The sequence below is a fragment of the Kogia breviceps genome, chromosome 7, assembly GCF_026419965.1.
Source record: "Kogia breviceps isolate mKogBre1 chromosome 7, mKogBre1 haplotype 1, whole genome shotgun sequence".
In the NCBI taxonomy this organism is placed as follows: Eukaryota; Metazoa; Chordata; class Mammalia; order Artiodactyla; family Physeteridae; genus Kogia; species Kogia breviceps.
This window is the reverse complement of record NC_081316.1, coordinates 116,212,227-116,231,022: the sequence shown is the minus strand read 5'-3', so window position 1 is coordinate 116,231,022 and position 18,796 is coordinate 116,212,227. Positions and strand designations below refer to the sequence as shown.

At 35.8% G+C, this 18,796-nt stretch overlaps 1 protein-coding gene across 2 annotated transcripts in view; it reads left to right on the top strand.

The window, feature by feature from the left end:
• ARHGAP32 (Rho GTPase activating protein 32) overlaps positions 1–18,796 on the top strand; it is a 274,258-nt gene that overhangs the window by 110,107 nt on the left and 145,355 nt on the right. For both annotated transcript variants that reach the window (XM_059069744.2, XM_067039316.1), the window contains one exon: positions 5,714–5,822. In XM_059069744.2, the coding sequence (XP_058925727.1) occupies positions 5,718–5,822 (105 nt within the window). In that variant the 5' untranslated portion in view covers positions 5,714–5,717. The remainder of the gene's footprint in view (positions 1–5,713; positions 5,823–18,796) is intronic.

The window sequence follows — 18,796 nt, the reverse complement described above, 5'->3', positions numbered from 1 at the left end:
ACTAAGCCTGTGCGCCACAGCTACTGAGCCTGCACTCTGGAGCTCGTGAGCCACAACTACTGAAGCCCACATGCCTAGAGCTCGTGCTCCGCAACAAGAGAACCCGCCGTGATGAGAAGCCTGCACACTGCAACAGAGAGTAGCCCCTGCTCGCCGCAACTATAGAAAGCCTGTGTGCAGCAACAAAGACCCAACACAGCCAAAAATAAATAAATTTAAAAAAAAACTGATTAAGATCTCAAGGACAATGTTGAATAGAAGACATTCTGTCTTGTTCATGACCATTTTGACCGTGCTTGTCAGTGGGAAAGCATCAGTTTTACCATTAAGTGTGATGCTAGGTGTGTGTGTTTGTGTGTGTTTTAATCATCCTCATCAAAACATACATGTATTTAAAAAATCATGACTAAGTATTAAATTTTACCTATTGAAATTATATGTTTTTATTCCTTTATTTTAATGATGTCAGTTTATAGGCATTGATTTTAGAATATTAAAATAATTTGTATTTTGGACTGAAACTCACTTGTTCACTGTGCCTTTTGCTAATATTTTGTTTAGGAGTTCTGCAACTATGTTCATGATATTGAACCATAATTTTTTTTTAGTAGTGTCTTTATCAGCTTGTTATGAAGGCTGTCCTGGCCTCATGAAACAGGTTGGTAAGTCTTCCTTTTACTTTTATGCTCTGAAGAATGTTTGTAAGGTTGTTATTATTTATTCCTTAAATGTTTGAAAGAATTCACCAATGAATCCGTTTGGGCCTGCAGTTTTCTTACAGATTCAATTTCTTTAATAGCTATAAGACTATTTAAATGTTTTGTTTCTTGTTTCAGTTTTGATAAGTTGTGTTCTTCAGGGAATTTGTTCATTTAAACTAAATTCTCAATATATTGGAATAGAGTTGTTGGTAGTATCCTCAGAGTCTTTTTGTTTTTTTTTTTAAGTATTTATTTATTTATTTGGTTGTGGTGGGTCTTAGTTGCGGCACGCAGGATCTTCATTACCATGTGCAGAATCGTCTTTGCGGTGTGTGGGATCTTTAGTTTCCCATGCAAACTCTTACTTGCGGCATGTTGGAACTAGTTCCCTGACCAGAGATTGAACCCAGGCCCCCTGCATTGGGAGCGCAATGTCTTAGCCACTGGACCACCAAGGAAGTCCCTCTCAGAATCTTTTTTAATGTCGGCAGGCTTCTGGTTATATCTCCATTTTCATTCTTTATATTTGTGTTCCTTGTTTTTTTCTCAATGTCTTTTTCCTAGGTGTTGTCCATTTTATTAATCTTCCAAAGAATCAACTTGTGGCTTTGATTTCTTCTATTACATACCTGCTTTCTATTTCATTGACTTCTTTATTAAATTTTTTTTCTTTCTACTGTTTTGAATTAATTTTCTGTTCTTTTTCTAGATTTTTATGATGGAAGTATAAATCATTTACTTTTCAACTTGTCTTATTTCAGATAGTATACATTTAGAGGTGTGAATCTTGCTCCAATTCAGTTGTATTCTACACATTTTAATGTGTTTATTTTTGTTTTTCAGATCAAAATATTTTCTAATTTCTATTGTAATTTTTGTGTATTTGACTCATGAGTTATTCAGAATTTTGTTTCTTAATTTCCAAACATTTGGGAGAATTTTTAGTTATCTTTCAGTAACTGATTTTTTTAAAAAAATAAATTTATTTATTTAGTTTTGGTTGCGTTGGGTCTTTGTTGCTGCATGTGGGCTTTCTCTAGTTGCGGAGAGCAGGGGCTACTCTTCGTTGTGGTGTGCAGGCTTCTCATTATGGTGGCTTCTCTTGTTGTGGAGCATGGGCTCTAGGCGCGTGGGCTTCAGTAGTTGTGGCACGCAGCTCAGTTTGTTAAAATCTACAGCTTTATGGTGGATATAGCTATTTTCCTTTTAGTTCTTTCAGATTTTGCCTTGTGTATTTTGAAGCTGTGTTATTTGTTGCATATGGATTTTATTATTATTTTACTCTGTTGATTTGACACTTTTATCATCATGAAATGTCCCCCTTTACCTATTTTTAATTAGAATTTTTAGTCCATTTACCTTTTTATTGAGATATAATTTACATGCCATAAAATTCACTCTTTTAAAGTATATGATTACGTGGTTGTTAGCATATTTTCAAACTTGCACAAACACCACCAGTACCTAATTCTTGAACATTTCAGAAAGAAATCTCATATTCATTGGTAGCAACTCTCCATTTGGTCCTCCCTCAAGCCCCTGGTAACCACCGGTATACTTCCTGTCTCTGTGAATTTGATTATTCTAGACATTTTGTATATATGGAATCATACAATCTGTGGTCTTCTGTGTGACTTCTTTCATTAAGCATAATGCTTTTATTTTTCATCCATGTGGTAACATGGATTAGCACTTGATTCTTTTTTTAATGGCCAAATATTATTTTATTGTATGAATCTGTTTTTTTTTTTTTTGCCGTACCTGGGCCTCTCCCGTTGCGGAGCACAGGCTCCGGACGCGCAGGCTCAGTGGCCATGGCTCACGGGCCTAGCCGCTCCACGGCATGTGGGATCTTCCCGGACTGGGGCACGAACCCATGTCCTTTGCATCAGCAGGTGGACTCTCAACCACTGCGCCACCAGGGAAGCCCTGAATCTGGTAAATTTTTTGGTTCATTTTTCAGTTGATGCTTGTTTCTACTTTTTGGCTATTATGAATACTATTAGTATGCATATTCATGTAATAGTTCTTGGTGGACATATACTTTTATTTCTCTTGGTTAAATACCTAGGAGTGGAATTGATGGCTCATACAGTTTTTCTATGTTTAACATCTTGAGAAACTGCCAAACTGTTTTCTATAGTGACTGTACTGTTTAAATTCCTTCCTACCAGTAATGAATGAGGGTTACAGTTTCTACACATGTTTGCTAACTAGTCTAGTCGTCTTAAAAATTATTAATAATATCTTTGGACCAAAGTTTACCATCTTGATATTTATTTATTTGCCTTGTTTATTCTTTGTGCCTTTATTCTTCCTTTACTGCTTTCTTTGGGATTAATCAAGTATGTTTTATTTTTAAAAATTTTCTCCTCTATTAGCTTTTTAGTTGTATATTTATTATTCTTTTAGTGGTTACCGTAGGGATTGTAACATATATCTTTGGAATGTTGCATTCTTCTCTAAAATAGGATTTATTTCACTTCCCAACCAATAGAGGATTCCTAAACTGTTTGGCTTCATGTACCCCTCCTATGCTTTGTGCATTTTTATGTCTATTATAAACCTCATAGGACATTATTTTTGTGTTTACATTCACTTTTACATCAATATTTACTTACGTTTCCCCACTTTTTGTGCTCATCATGTATTTCTGTAGATCTGGATCAGTTTCTTTTGGTCAGAAGAACTCTACTATTTCTTTTATTGAAAGTCTTCTGATAATAAATTCTTTCAGCTTTTGTTTGAAAATAAGTTATTTTACTTGATTTATTAGTTGATAGTTTTGTGAGGCAGAGGGTTCTATGTTAGCAATATTTTCCCTTTTACTATGCTGAAGATTTACCCTATTATCTTCTCATTTCCATTGAAATGTCCTCACATTGTTATCATTGCTCCTTTGAAGTCAATTTGTCTTTTATTTTCTGGCTGCTTTTAAGAATTTCTCTTAGTAGTTTTTTTTTTTTTTAGCAGTTTGAGTGTAATCTATGTGTTTATTTTTTAAAATCCTGCTTGAGATTTGTAAGATTCATTTGTTCTGTAGTTTGATGACTGTTACCAGTTTTGAAAATTTTTCAGCCTTGATTTTTAAAACATTGCTTTTGTTTCTTTTTTAAATTCACGTGTCTTATCTCTGAGTAGTGAATTTAGACATATTTGAGGCCTTTTTTGTGTATTTTATGCTGTTTTGTGTATTTCTGTCACTTTTTTCTTAATGTGCTTCCATGTGGATATTTTATACTGAACTGTCTTCCAGTTCACTAATCCTCTCTTTAGTCATGTTCATTGTTCTGTTAAACTGATCCAATGAGTTCTTAATTTCAGGTACGGTATTTTTCAGTTTTAGGATGAACATTTTGTTGTTTTTCATAGATTCCAATTTTCTGTTGAAATTCTTCATGTTTTCATCTGTTTCTTTCATTTATTGAACATTAATGATAAATGTTTTTAGCAATGATAAAAATGTAGCTGAATTTTTCTTGTCAAGTTGTATATTACTCTTCTCCCCCTGCTTTGTCCTAGGCAAGTAAATGTTTATAATTCATCTCATCTTGGAGATTCCTGTTTTACATTAGAGTTTAGGCTAGTTGGTTGCCTGGAGACCTCAGTTTTCTGATGGATCCAAAAGAAGTCATGATTTCATAGAGTATCTGCTTTACTCTTGTTAGGCTGGGAGTGATGCTCTTTACAGCTTTCTGCATTGTAAACAGAAGCCAGAATTCCATGATAGCAACTTTAAAGTCCTTTTCTGATAATTCTAAAATCTGAATGAAATGTGAGTCTTTTTCTGTTTTGACAATTTATTCCCAATGTTTATTCATTTGTTCCTGTTTATTATTATTATTAATTTGGGGGGCATTCCTTGTCATGTCTATTGGATGCCACACAAGGTGGATGAGAAATTTGCAGAGGGTCTATAGGATGTTATTTTCCTCTGAGGACAGTTAATTTTTCTTCTGGCAGTTCTGATCATGTCAAGCCTTGATTTTAAGCTCTGTTAGAGCTTGTTTATTGCCATTTTGACCTTACTCCCAAGGCATGACTTTTCTGGAGTCTCAGTTGAGAGCCCAGCGTTTTTCTTTTCAGTACTCCTCTATCTTGGCAGTGCTTGCCTGCCAATCTCCATCTCCTCAGCATGGCTGGGTTGTTGAAATATCTGCTTGGCTTTTTGTTGCCCATCAGCTGTTTTTTGATCGGTTTCTTGGCATCTTGTCCTATATGCTTATGTAAGCTTACGAATCAGTTAACAATTTGAGGGGAATTTTCATGTAGATTTTTAGGCTCCTTCTATATAGGTCTTTTGGGGGGCATTTTTCACTCTGGAGCCTCCTCTGCTTTGGCAACCCCAGTCTCCAGGCTCTGCCTCCTCAGCCCAGTTAAGGTACAGCAGTGTACTTGGGCTCTATTTCCCGTCATTGGTCTAGAAAATCTCTTATACCAAAGAATGATTAAATGTGGAATTTGCTTCATGGGCTCCCCTGCTCTCCAAGGATATAGCCCCAGAAATCCTACCTGTAAAGCTTACTTTCCTGTGCCTTCAGGTAGTCGTTTTATATGTTTTTTTCAGCATTCATAGTTGTTCTTCTTGAGAATGCTAGTTCAATACACTGTGTTCCATAAATTGGAACCAGAAGTGCCATATCTCTTTTCTCATTTTGCATGTTTACTAATGCTTAGCAGAGTTCTCTAAATATTGACGGCTGTTGCAAATCTTTTCAAGGTTCCAACTGTGTTGAACAGATAAAATCAGTCCTTATATAATAATTACCATAGACAATAAAGGATAACTAGTTATAAACCTTAGTTTTATCTCCTGGAATAAAAGCAGGTGTTGGTACATCAGGAAAGAGCTCTGAAAGCAGAGCAGAAATAGAGAGCCAATACTAGCCACTAAAGCTCTTTTGACTCAACTTCAGATCTGGTATGATTATCTGTTCTTTGAATTGTGGTCATTGGAAAGCTTTCCTAGAAACAGGAACTCTTATCACAGTCTTTCATGTTTTGATCTCTAGGAAGATGAAGTCCTCAGTACATTCTGAAGAGGATGATTTTGTTCCAGAACTACACAGAAACGTTCACCCTCGAGAGCGGCCTGACTGGGAAGAAACACTTAGTGCAATGGTAAATCAGTTTTATGCATATGTATGTATGTATATTTTACTTACATAAAGAAAAGGAACTGAGGAAGAATTACTCACATAAAAAATTTTTTTGTCATTTGTTGCTTTGCTCATTTGTTCAGGAAATATCTGTTGAGCGAATTATCTATTCAAGGCACTGTTTTAGACTCTCTGGGCAGAGCTGTGAATAAAACACACACATTTCCTGCCTTTGTAGCTTATATTTTAATGAGGTAGGAGGAGAAGCAAATAATTAAATATATAATATGTCATGTGGTGGTATGTGCCATTGTAGAAAATTAATGCAGAGTGGTGGGGTTACAGAGTGGGGAGGAGAGAGTGTGAAATAATAGTTGCTAGTTATATAGGACGGGCACAGATGGCCTCTGGGAGAAGTTGAGATTTGAGCAGACATCAGAGGGATGTGAGGGAGTGTGTTTATCTGGGAACAGATCATTTTAGGCAGTGGAAGAACAAGTTAAAGGCTATAACATAGAAATAAAAAGCAAGTTGGAAAAAACACAAGTGGGACACGTGGCTGAAACTGAGCTGGGAAAAGTAGAGGAGATGAAGTCAGAGAAGTGGTTTGTTGTACTCCATTATAAGGACTTTGGTTTTTTATGCTGAGTGAGCTGGGAAACCATTGGAGGATTTTTAGCCAAGGAGTGACATGATCTGGCTTAAAATTTTAAAGGAGGTCTCTGTGAATAGGCTAAAGAGGGAGGCAAAAGGAGGAAATAAGGAGACCAGTTAGAAGGTTATTATATTAGATGGACAGTGATGGTAGCTTGAACCAGGATGGTGGATGGGGAAAATGGTTCAATTCTGGATGTAGTTTTACAGATAAAGCCAAGCATTTTTATTCATGAATGGGACAGAGAGAGTAAGAGAGATGTCAAGGATGAGTTCAAGTTCTTTGGCTGATCAGCCTGAAGAATGGAGTTTATGTTCACTGAAATACTGGAAAAGCAATTCTTGTTTGTTGGGAGTTAGGTGGGAAAATCCTATGCAGTGTAGTTTTTCCACAAAAGTTTGAGATAGTCATTTAATCTATTATAACTTTTATAACTTTTTGTAATTCAGATCTGTTAATGAGAACAATGGAATTTGTTTTGCGGAGAATAACATTTTAATTAATTGGAGTTAAAAGTTAGTGATTCTTATCAAAATTGAATGCAAATGTTCATTTGTCAGTGCAGGTTTGTAATGAGATTTTTACATATTTCATTTTTGAAAATGACTTTTCCCTCAGGTACTGGCAAATATATCAGTTTATGAGCATATGATTTTAATTGAGCATATTCATTGCTTAGAAGGTGTTTATGGAATTCTGTTTCTTCTCTTGATTTTCCTTTTAGCATAACATTACATTGCAAATTTTTACACTGAGGAGATGTGAAATAGTCTCATCAATGACAAACATGCCCCACACCCCTATTGAATCAAGTAATCCGTGGAGGTGCCAGCATGCCACTGAAAGGATATTCAGTAAATTCTTTTGCTTATTTAGAAATCTTTCACAGTTTTCCCATGTATTTTGATAACCTGCAATAATAAGTCTACATTGAATTTATCAATGGGAAGAAAGGTGGTATTTGTTATGTGGTGGTTTGTTTACTCTGTATTAAAATGTCATATGATGTGTAACATAGAAAGTTACTAAATTCTGTTTTCTGGAGTTCACATTGATTTGTAGAAATTACCATTTGTATCGTGTGTTCTTAGCATCTTTTATTATTATATTGGTACTCTAATTTCTTTATTTGTAAACTTTTTAAAAAAATAATTAATTAAATTAAATTTATTTTATTTTTGGCTGTGTTAGGTCTTTGTTGCTGCACGCAGGCTTTTCTCTAGTTGTGAGCAGGGACTGCTGTTTGATGTGATGCATGGGTTCCTCATTACAGTGGCTTCTCTTGTTGTAAAGCATGGGCTCTAGGCACGTGGGCTTCAGTAGTTGTGGCACGTGGACTCAGTAGTTGTGGCTCACAGGCTCCATAGTTGTGGCTCACAGGCTCTAGAGTGCAGGCTCAGTAGTTGTGGCGCACAGGCTTAGTTGCTCCACGGCATGTGGGATCTTCCCAGACCAGGGCTTGAACCCATGTCCCCTGCGTTGGCAGGCAGATTCTTAGGCACTGAGCCACCAGGGAAGCCCTATGTGTAAACTTCTTGAAGGCAAGTGCTATGATTCTATTTTTTGAAAAAATCATTACACTCAATAAATAGTACATTGTAAGGTTGCAAAAAGCGTACAGTGAATGATGAAAAGGATATAAATGAGATTAGAGCTGCTTTTTTACTATACTTTCTCTAGAAAATTATACTGATTTAAATGAGGAAGTAAGAGGAAAGAAAGTTTGGGACCTTTTTCTCTTTCAATAATAATATGTGTGAAATATTATGTTGAGAATGAATTTTATTAAGAGAAACCCTTATAAAATGTTTTTACAAAACAATTCTATTTATTTAATTTTTTAATAGTTTTTGAAATAAAAGGGCTTAAGTGTTGAACTTTTATGGATTTGTGTGGTGTGGCCAGAATATTAGTTTTTTAATATCTAAAAGAATGTCAAAAATTTCTGAATTGTTAAGAATTTTTAAAAGTTTGTAAATAGTCATTTTTAAATTGAGATATAATCGATATGTAGCATTATATTAGTTTCAGATGTACAATATAATGTTTTGGTATTTGTGTATATTGTGAAATGTTCACCACAATAAGTCTAGGTAACATCCATTACCACACATAGCTGCAGATTTTTTTTTTCTTGTGATGAGAACTTCTAAGATTTACTCACTTAGCAACTTACAAATATACAACTCTATAAATATTGTATATTTACTATAGTAACCATGCTGTACTTTTCCCAGGACTTACTTATTTTATAGCTGGAAGTTTGCACTTTTTGACCACCTGAATCCATTTCGCTCACCCACCTTTGGCAACCACCAGTCTGTTCTCTGTATCTTTGAGTTCAATTTAATTAATTAACTAATTAATTATATATTTTTAAAGCTTCCACGTATAAGTGAGATCATATGGTATTAGTCTTTCTGTTTTTCACTTATTTCACTTAGCATAATGCCCTCAAGGTCCATTTATATTGTAACAAATGGCAAGATTTCTTTCTTTTATGGCTGAATAATATTCCTTTGTGTATATATACCACATTTTCTTCATCCATTCATCAATCAATGAATACTTAGGTTGCTTTAATTTTTTGGCCCATGTCAATAATGCTGCAATTAACAAAGGGGTGCCAGATATCTTTTCAAATTAGTGTGTTCATTTTCTTCAGATAAATACCCAGAAATGGAATTGCTGGATCATATGGTAGTTCTGGTTTTCATTTTTTTGAGGAACCTCCATAATATTTTCTGAAGTGGCTGCACCATTTATATTTACACTACCAGTTCACAAGGGTACTGTTTCTCTTTTCTCCACATCCTTGCTGTTACTTATTTTTTATCTTTTTGATTATAGCTATTCTAACAGGTATGAAGTGATAACCCATTGTTTTGCATTTCTCTGATGATTAGTGATGTTGAGCACCCTTTCATGTACATGTTAGCCATTTGTATGTCTTCTCTGGAAAAATGTCTATCCAGAGCCTCTGCTCATTTTTTTAATTGGATTTTTTTCTTTTTTCCTATTGAGTTGTGTGCGTTCTTTTATATTTTGAATACTAATCCCTTACTAGATATATGATTTGCAAAAATTTTCTCCCATTTTCTTTCCCTTTCTTCCGATGAAAGGTTACCTTTTCATTTGGTTGATGGTTTCCTTTGCTGTGTAGAACTTTTCAGTTTGATGTAGTCTCACCTGTCTATTTTTTGCTTTTATTGCTTTTGCTTTTGTTGGCAGTGCAAAAAGTCATCTCCAGGACTGATGTCAAGGAGCTTAAGTACCTATGTTTTTTCTAGGAGTTTAATGGCTTCACGTATTATGTTCAAGTCTTTAATCCTTTTTGAGTTAGTTTTTGTGTATGGCATAAGATAGTGGTTCAGTTTTGTTCTTTTGCATGTGGCCGTCCAGTTTTCCCAACACCATTTATGAAGAGACTGTCCTTTTCCCATTGTATATTCTTCGCTTCTTTGTCATAAATTTATTGACAGTATAGAAGTAGACTGATTTCTGGACTGTCTGTTTCCATTCATCTATGTGTCTGTTTTTATGCCAGTATCATACTGTTTGGACTGCTATAGCTTTGTAATATACTTTGAAATCAGGAAGCATTATGCTTCCAGCTTTGTCCTTCTTTCTCAAGGTTAATTTGACTATTCCATGTCTTTTATGGTTCCATATAAATTTAGAATTGTTTCATTTCTGTGAAAAATGCCATTGGAATGTTGGTAGCAATTGCATTGAATCTGCAGATTGCTTTGGGTAAAATGAGCATTTTAACAGTATTAATTCTTCCAATCCATGGGTATGGAACATCTTTCCATTTGTTTGTATCTTTTTTACTTTCTTTCATAAGTGTCTTATAGTTTTCAGTGTTCAGGTCTTTCACTTCCTTTGTTAAGTCCATTTCTGGGTATTTTATTCTTTTTATTCAATTTGTTGAATCTCAATTGTAAATGAGATTGTTTTCTTAATTTCTCTTTCTGATAGTTCACTATTTGTTTACAGAAATGGAACTAATTTTTGTATAATGATTTTGTATTCTGAAGCTTTACCAAATTTATTAGTTCTAACAGTTATTTTCTTGGTGGAGTTCTTAGGATTTTCTTTATATAATATCATGTCATCTGTAAATAGTGATAGTAACACTATCACTTTCCAATTTGGATACCTTTTATTTCTTTTTCTTGCCTAATTGCTCTGGCTAGGACTTCCAATAGTGTGTTAAATAGATGTGGCAAGAGTGGGCATCCTTGTCTTGCTCCTGGTCTTAGGGGAAAAGCTTCCACCTCTTCATTGTTGAGTATGATGTTATCTGTGGCTGTGTCAGATATAGCCTTTATTTTGTTGAGGTATAGTCCCTCTGTACCTGGTTTGTTGAGAATTTTTATCATAAATGGATGTTGAATTTTGTCAGATGCTTTTTCTGCATCTGTTGAGATGATCATATGATTTTTATCCTTCATTTTGTTAACGTGGTGTATCATGTTGATTGATTTGCAGATGTTGAACCAGATTTGTATCCCTGGATGAAATCCCACTTGATCATGGGTGTATGATCCTTTTGATGTTTTGTTGAATTTGGTTTGCTAGTATTTTTTTGAGGATTTTTGTTTCAATGTTTGCCAGGGATATTGGCCTGTAATTTTCTTTTCTTGTTGCATCCTTGCCTGGCTTTGGTATCAGTGTAATTCTGGACTTTTAAAATGAGTTTGGAAGAGTTTCCTCTTTTGTTTTTTGGAAGAGTTTGACAAGAATTGGTATTAATTCTTCTTTCAGTCTTTGGTAGAATTCACTGGTTAGTAAACCACCTGGTTCTGTTGATTGGGAGCTTTTTAATTACTCATTTAATCTCCTTACTGGTAATTGGTCTGTACTACATAGTCATTTTTAAGTCAAAACAGCAACAACAATAAACCCTAAAATAGGGCTCTATCCTTTTGTAATTCATGGCTTATGACTTATTTATTACTCTTCATAAATGTGTAGCTAAAACTAAGTTTTTTAAGAAATCTAATAAAAAGCTATAGAATTTTTCTACATTACTAAATTGAAATATTTATTTGCAGTTATTTAACAATGAAATCATTTAATAAATAAATATTAGGATCTTAAAAAAATAAGATTAAACACCTGAAAAGATAGAGAGAGAATCTTTCACCAGTTTTGAACATTTTAACTGAAATCACCTTAATTGTCATACTTCTTAGTGTTTTTCCATTCAGTTTATTTTAAGTATTGATCACTGCAAAATTCTCAAAATGGAGCCTGTTAATTCTTGAATTTTTCTGTTAGAAACAGTTTCAGTTGCCTTTTCTACCATTAAAATAAATGTGTTCAAGGCTTAGTGCTACAGCAGGTCATGTTGTAGCAAATGAAGTTATTCTTGATAAAATAAAGTCAATGGTCCTGGCTGAAAATGCTCACACATATGCTAACAACCAGAGTCAGGAAAATTAAAACCAGTTACAAATTTTGAACTTCCAAAATACCAAAAAATTTAAAAAGGAAGACAGAAAGTTAATGCTCAGTGTTGTCAACACTGTGTGTGCTCAGGCACATGCTGTCCCCCTCCTCTGCCTTCTCTCCCTCTCTAGCAACAAGCGGGTGCTGGAAGGTGCGCTCTCTCTCTCTCTCTCTCTCTCTCTCTCTCTCTCTCTCTCTCACACACACACACACACACACACTCACACAGAAATTCACACTCGCAAATCATAGTCACACCCACTCACTCCTGAAGGTTTGGTCTTTTCCTGTCTCTCTTCTTCCTATCTGTTAAATGTAGGCATTCACAGGGGTCTGTGCTTTGTCTCTGTGTTTGTTTCTTGCTAGTTCTTTACTGTTCCTGTAGATTTCACTGTCATCTCTGTACAGATGACTGCCATGTCCATAGCTCTAGTCCTGTAAGAATTCATTCCCTACATGAAGGTCCTGTAGAAACCATGGGCTACACATTTTCACTAAATCCTGTCTTTCCTCTCCCTGAAATGAGTTGTTTCTTTTTAACATTACAGTCTATGTTAATAACGCTAACTTTATTCCAGTCCCCCAGGTTCAAAACCTTGCATTTGTTATCAATGGTTTCATTTCATTTTTCTTAAAAGCAAAAGCTTGATCATTTTGGATCCAGTCACAGTGGCCTCCTTACTTTTTCTCAAATAAGCCAAACATTCCCCTACTTTGGGGCCTTATACTTGTGTTCTCTGCTCCTGGAAAGTGCTCTTCCTACACAATCTGCAAAGATTGCTCTCACTCTGCCTTCAGACCTCTCTTCAGTTGTTACACTTCAGTGCTGCCTTTGCTTGCCACCTTAGGTGAAGTAATAACCCTATCCTCCTCTCTCTTTCTTTTCTTTAATTTCTATAATTTTCTCCATAGTACTTGCAAATCCTGAATATTTGTATGATTATTGTCTTTCTTTTCCATTAGAGTGTAAGCTCCTTGAGTATGAGGACTTCATCACTATTGTTTACTGTTTTAGCACCCATGCCTGGCATAGTAAATTCTCAGTAAATATTTTTTTAATGAATGAAATTGTTATTCTCTGGACAAATTGAACCATTTGTTTCTCCTTGAAAAATGCCCTGAATTTTCCTACATTTTTATATCATTTCTCAGATATTAATATGAATTCTTTTTTTTTTCCTCTTTCTTCTTTTTTGCTTTTTTCCCCTCTCTCTTTCCTTTCTTTTTTTAAAACAAAAGTGAGACCATTGGTACACTTTTCTTAGACTTTTAAAAAATACTCTTTGTATTTGGACTTTTTCCCCTCTCTATTGCCTACTTTCTTTTTTTAAAATTGAAGTATAATTGACTGAAAATATTATATTAGTTTCAGGTATACAACACAGTGATTTGGTATCTTTATACATTATGAAATGAACACCAGGATAAATCTAGTTACCATCTGTCACCATACAAAGTCATTAACTGTAGTAAACCATGCTATACATACATCCTCGTGACTTATTTATTTTATAGCTGGAAGTTTGTACCTCTTAATCCACTTCATTATTTCACTCATCCCACTATCCTCCTCTCCTCTGATGACTACCAGTTTGTTCTATCTGTGAGTCTATTCCTGTTCTGTTCTGTTTGTTCATTTGTTTTTTTTTTTTGATTCCACATATAAGTGGAATCATACAGTATTTGTCTTTGTTTGTCTGACTTATTTCACTTAGCAAAATAGCCTCAAGGTCTATCCATTAATGTTGTTGCAAATGGCAAGATCTCATTCTTGTTTATGGGTGAGTAATATTCCTGTGTGTGTGTGTGTGTGTGTGTGTGTGTGTGTTCTTTATCCATTCATCTATTGATGGACACTTAGATTACTTTTATATAGTGCTGCAGTGAACATAGGGGTACATATATCTTTTCAGTTAGTCTTTTTGTTTTCTTCAAATAAACACCCAGAAGTGGGATTCCTGGATCATATGGTAGTTCTATTTTTAGTTTTTTGAGTACCTGTCATACTGTTTTCCACAGTGACTGCACCAGTTTACATTCCCACCAACAGTGCATGAGGGTACCCTTTTCTCCACGTCCTTGCCAACATTTGTATTTCTTGTCTAATGCCTGCTTTCGAAAGAAGAATGAGGATTGATAGAGCAGCTGAATTATTTCTTTCGGAATAAGTTTGAGGAAGAGGTAATTTTGGAGGAGGTGTGTATTTTGTTTGTTGTTCCTTGGATTGATAGGTGTCCATCATATGTGGTGCTGAGACTGGTTTCTTTTACCCATCAAGCTAGGAAAACATTTGCAATTTGAATAAAAGAAAAGAAAGGTATTGCAAATGCTCCTTAAATGAATATCAGCTCTTTTATTACTGTGTGATGTTTAACAGTTTATTTTTGACTGATGGCTAGATTTTAATTATACTTCATAGACGCTGATAATGTTTAGCATGCTACATAGAAAATGCAGAAGATTGGTTTTAAAAAAATAAAGAGACTAGTAATCTGATTTCCCATAGTGGTGAGATTATTTTGGTATATTTCCTTCATGATTTCTTTTTTTTTTTTTTAAACATCCTTATTGGAGTATAATTGCTTTACAATGGTTCGTTTCTGCTTTATAACAAAGTGAATCAGTTATACATATATCCCCATATCTCTTCCCTCTTGCATCTCCCTCCCTCCTACCCTCCCTATCCCACCCCTCTAGGTGGTCACAAAGCACGGAGCTGATCTCCCTGTGTTATGCGGCTGCTTCTCACTAGCTGTCTATTTTACATTTGTTAGTGTGTATATGTCCATGCCACTCTCTCACTTTGTCCCAGCTTACCCTTCCCCCTCCCTGTATCCTCAAGTCCGTTCTCTAGTAGGTCTGTGTCTTTATTCCCATCTTGTCCCTGGGTTTTTCATGACCAATTTTTTTTTTTTAGATTCCATATATATGTGTTAGCATACGGTATTTGTTTTTCTCTTTCTGACTTCACTCTGTATGACAGACTCTAGGTCCATCTACCTCACTACAAATAACTCAATTTCGTTTCTTTTTATGGCTGAGTAATATTCCATTCTATATATGTGCCACATCTTCTTTCTCCGTTTATCTGTTGATGGACACTTAGGTTGCTTCCATGTCCTGGCTATTGTAAATAGTGCTGCATTGAACATTGTGGTGCATGAGTCTTTTTGAATTACGGTTTTCTCAGGGTATATGCCCAGTAGTTAGAGGAAAACATAGGCAGAACATTCTGTGACATAAACCACAGCAAGATCCTTTTTGACCCACCTCCTAGAGAAATGAAATAAAAGCAAAAATAAACAAATGGGACCTAATGAAGCTTAAAAGCTTTTGCACAGCAAAGGAAACCATAAACAAGATGAAAAGACAACCCTCAGAATGGGAGAAAATATTTGCAAATGAAGCAACTGACAAAGGATGAATCTCCAGAATTTACAAGCAGTTCATGCAGCTCAATATCAACAAAACAAACAACCCTATCCAAACATGGGCAGAAGACCTAAATAGACATTTCTCCAAAGAAGATATACAGACTGCCAACAAACACATGAAAGGATGCTCAACATCACTAATCATTAGAGAAATGAAAATCAAAACTACAATGAGGTAGTCTCACACCAGTCAGAATGGCCATCATCAAAAAATCTACAAACAATAAATGCTGGAGAGGGTGTGGAGAAAAGGGAGCCCTGTTGCACTGTTGGTGGGAAAGTAAATTGATACAGCCACTACGGAGAACAGTATGGAGGTTCCTTAAAAAATTAAAAGTAAAACTACCATATGACCCAGCAATCCCATTACTGGGCATATACCCTGAGAAAACCATAATTCAAAAAGAGTCATGTACCACAGTGTTCATTGAAGCTCCTTCATGATTTCTTATAATCAAAGAGTTTTTAATTTAACATCCATATAACCATGATTTTCTTATATAAATTTCCCCAAATTGTTAGTGTCAAAGAATATTGCTTTGTTGATATATTTCGCTTTCTCATCATGTCTGGGAATATGATTTGACAGTTGTAAACCGTATACAATTCTATGTTTCCTTTTTTTCTCCATTTAATATAAGCTTTCTACCTTGTTATTAAGGTGCTGCAGCAAAGGGAAAATTGAATATTCCCCGTTTTACATTATGGGGAGTGTCATAGGTGAAGGAGTTGGCTGGTTTACTGGAAAAGACTGGTTGGTGGACATAGTGTAGGGACACCTGTGCAGGGGGAATACAAAACATTGCCATGGATAGGGAAAGAAATGAAGTTTTCCTCCTCATAGCAGAGAAGAGTGAGGGTCTTGAGAGCTGCAGATGGGAAATGGAACAGATTTTAGTGTGCACAGTGAAGCATAGGGTTACAAGGGAGAAGGGAGAGATGGCTCTTGCACTGAGTCACATCTGTATACCTCCCATCAGATTCCTATCCCACCTGCAGAATTTGCACTTTCTTCCAGGGCTTGCCTTCGTGTGGGCAGCATACTCCTCCTGTGAGGGATGCTTCAGCAGAGTCTTGGGCAAGTACTGAAGTCAGTGTATTCTGTGCAGTTCTGGGAGTTCTGGAAGGCAAGAGCTTCTGAGGCTTTGCATCACAGTCCTGGGAAGAGAGAGAGTTTTAATTGCATGAGAAGTAAAGGAGCACTTAAAGCCTGAGGTCACTTGGGAATTTCTAGGGTCTTAAATGTCCACATTGTTAGTATTCGTTTTCTATTGCTGTGTAAGAAATTATGACAAATTTGGGGGCTGAAAACAATACCCATGTGTTATCTTAAAGTTCCGTCGGTAGAAAGTCTGGACAAACTGACCTAGGTTTTCTGCTCAGGGTATCACAAGGTTGAAATCAAGGTGTTGTCTAGGTTGGGCTCTCATCTGAAGACTGAAGAATCTGCTTCCCACATCATTCAGTTGTGGACAGAATCTAGTTCCTTGTGATTCCTTCTGGTTCCTAGGTCTGAGGTCCCTGTTTCCTTGCTGGCTGCCAGCAGGGTGTGGGGTGGCGTGAGGACTGTTTCTCCTCCTATAGGCTGTCTGAATTCCTTCTCACTTGGTTACCTCAATCTTCAAAGCCAGCAGTTGCACCTCAAGTCCTTCTCATTCTGTAAATCGTCTTTGACTTTCCCTTTTGCTACCAGCTGGAGAAAACTCTGGTTTTGAAGTGCTCATGTGATTAGATTAGGCTCACCCAGATAATTTTCATACTTTTAAGATCAACTGACATGAGACTTTAATTACATCTGCAAAATCTTTTCACAGCATTACCTAGGTTAATGTTTGAATAACCAGGAGGTGGGAATTTTGGCAGGGGTGGCGTTGGGGGCCCTTTTAGAATTTTTTTGCTTAACAGTGTTACATAGTTTTTCTTTGTTATTTATGCTTTATAATATGTTTAACATATGTCATAACATTAGTTGATGAAAATTACGAATATTCAAGAAATTTTAAAACCACTAATACTCCATAAAACCTATTGCTTGGAAGAAATATATGTATACAGTGTGTTGTAATTGGTATTAGATGAAAACTCTTAATAAACAAATGTAATAACTACATAATACCCTATAATACGGACCTTGAGTTTGTGGTTTTGTTTTTTTTTTGCGGTACGCGGGCCTCTCACTGCTGTGGCCTCTCCTGTTGCGGAGCACAGGCTCTGGACGCACAGGCCCAGCGGCCATGGCTCACGGGCCCAGCTGCTCTGCGGCATGTGGGATCTTCCCGTACCGGGGCACGAACCCGTGTCCCCTTCATCGGCAGGCGGACTCTCAACCACTGCGCCACCAGGGAAGCCCTTGAGCTTGTTTTATACTCTTCACTTTGATGAATATCTTTATGGTGAATTTTGCCTTTTCTTTTTACTATTATGGGGAATTACTTAACCAAAGACTGTGAGGATCCCTACATTACTTGTCAAGAAGTTTTGTTAATTCATATAATAATGTTTAGGGGCTTTTGTGCCATATATTTTCAATCTTAAAAATTTTTAGTCTTTCATATTTTGATAGGAATAGAGCTGTTTCTCATTGTTGTAATTTCTCATTTAAAAAAATTCCACTGTGTTTGAACTTTTTTCCTTCCATATGCCTATATTAGAGGTAGTAGGTTTTGTGATAAAAATTCAGTTTAACTCATGCATTAGCTAATGCACTATGGCAGGTTGCTTCTTTCTTGGTCTCAGTTTCCTCTCTACGGTGGAATGGCTGAATGAGATTTCTTGCAGCCCTGTGATTATGTGTTAAATACCTTCCCATACTCTTTTTTTCGTTATTTGAAAATGTGTATTACCCATTAGCATCCTGCTGATACTTGTTAAATGGACTTCGTAGTATTTGGAGAAGATAGTCACACACATTGACAATATGGAAGGGGCAGGCATTGTGTGGGGCTCACTGTGGAAGCAGCCAGCACTATGGTTCTATAGCAGAGGATAGTGTGTTACACTGAGGCTAAATCAGTTTACAGTTACCCATTCAGCATTAGAGTTTTATTTGGATTGGGGATCAAGAGAATTGGCATTTGAAGGATTGTTTAAAGATCTGTACCAGTGGTAGGAATGAGAGAATATTTTTCTGGGTTAGGGAGCATAGAAGCAGACAGGATAAAACATTTTCAGTTCCTATTTTTGCAATTTTTCAACATCAAGTTATGTTTTCCTGAAATAGATGAACTCTACAGTATGTGGTTTAACTGGTTCAGGTCGTGGAGAAACAAATACTTTCCTTGTTATAGATGATACATTTTTTTCAGACTGCATTAGTTTTTACCAGTGAGGGTTTTTTTTTCTTTTTTTGGTTTATGTTTAGCTTGTGGTAAACTATAGGGTTTAGATTTTGTTACACAAATTCTTGTCAAATAAAGTGTGTTCCCCCATACTTACGTAATTGAGTTTTGA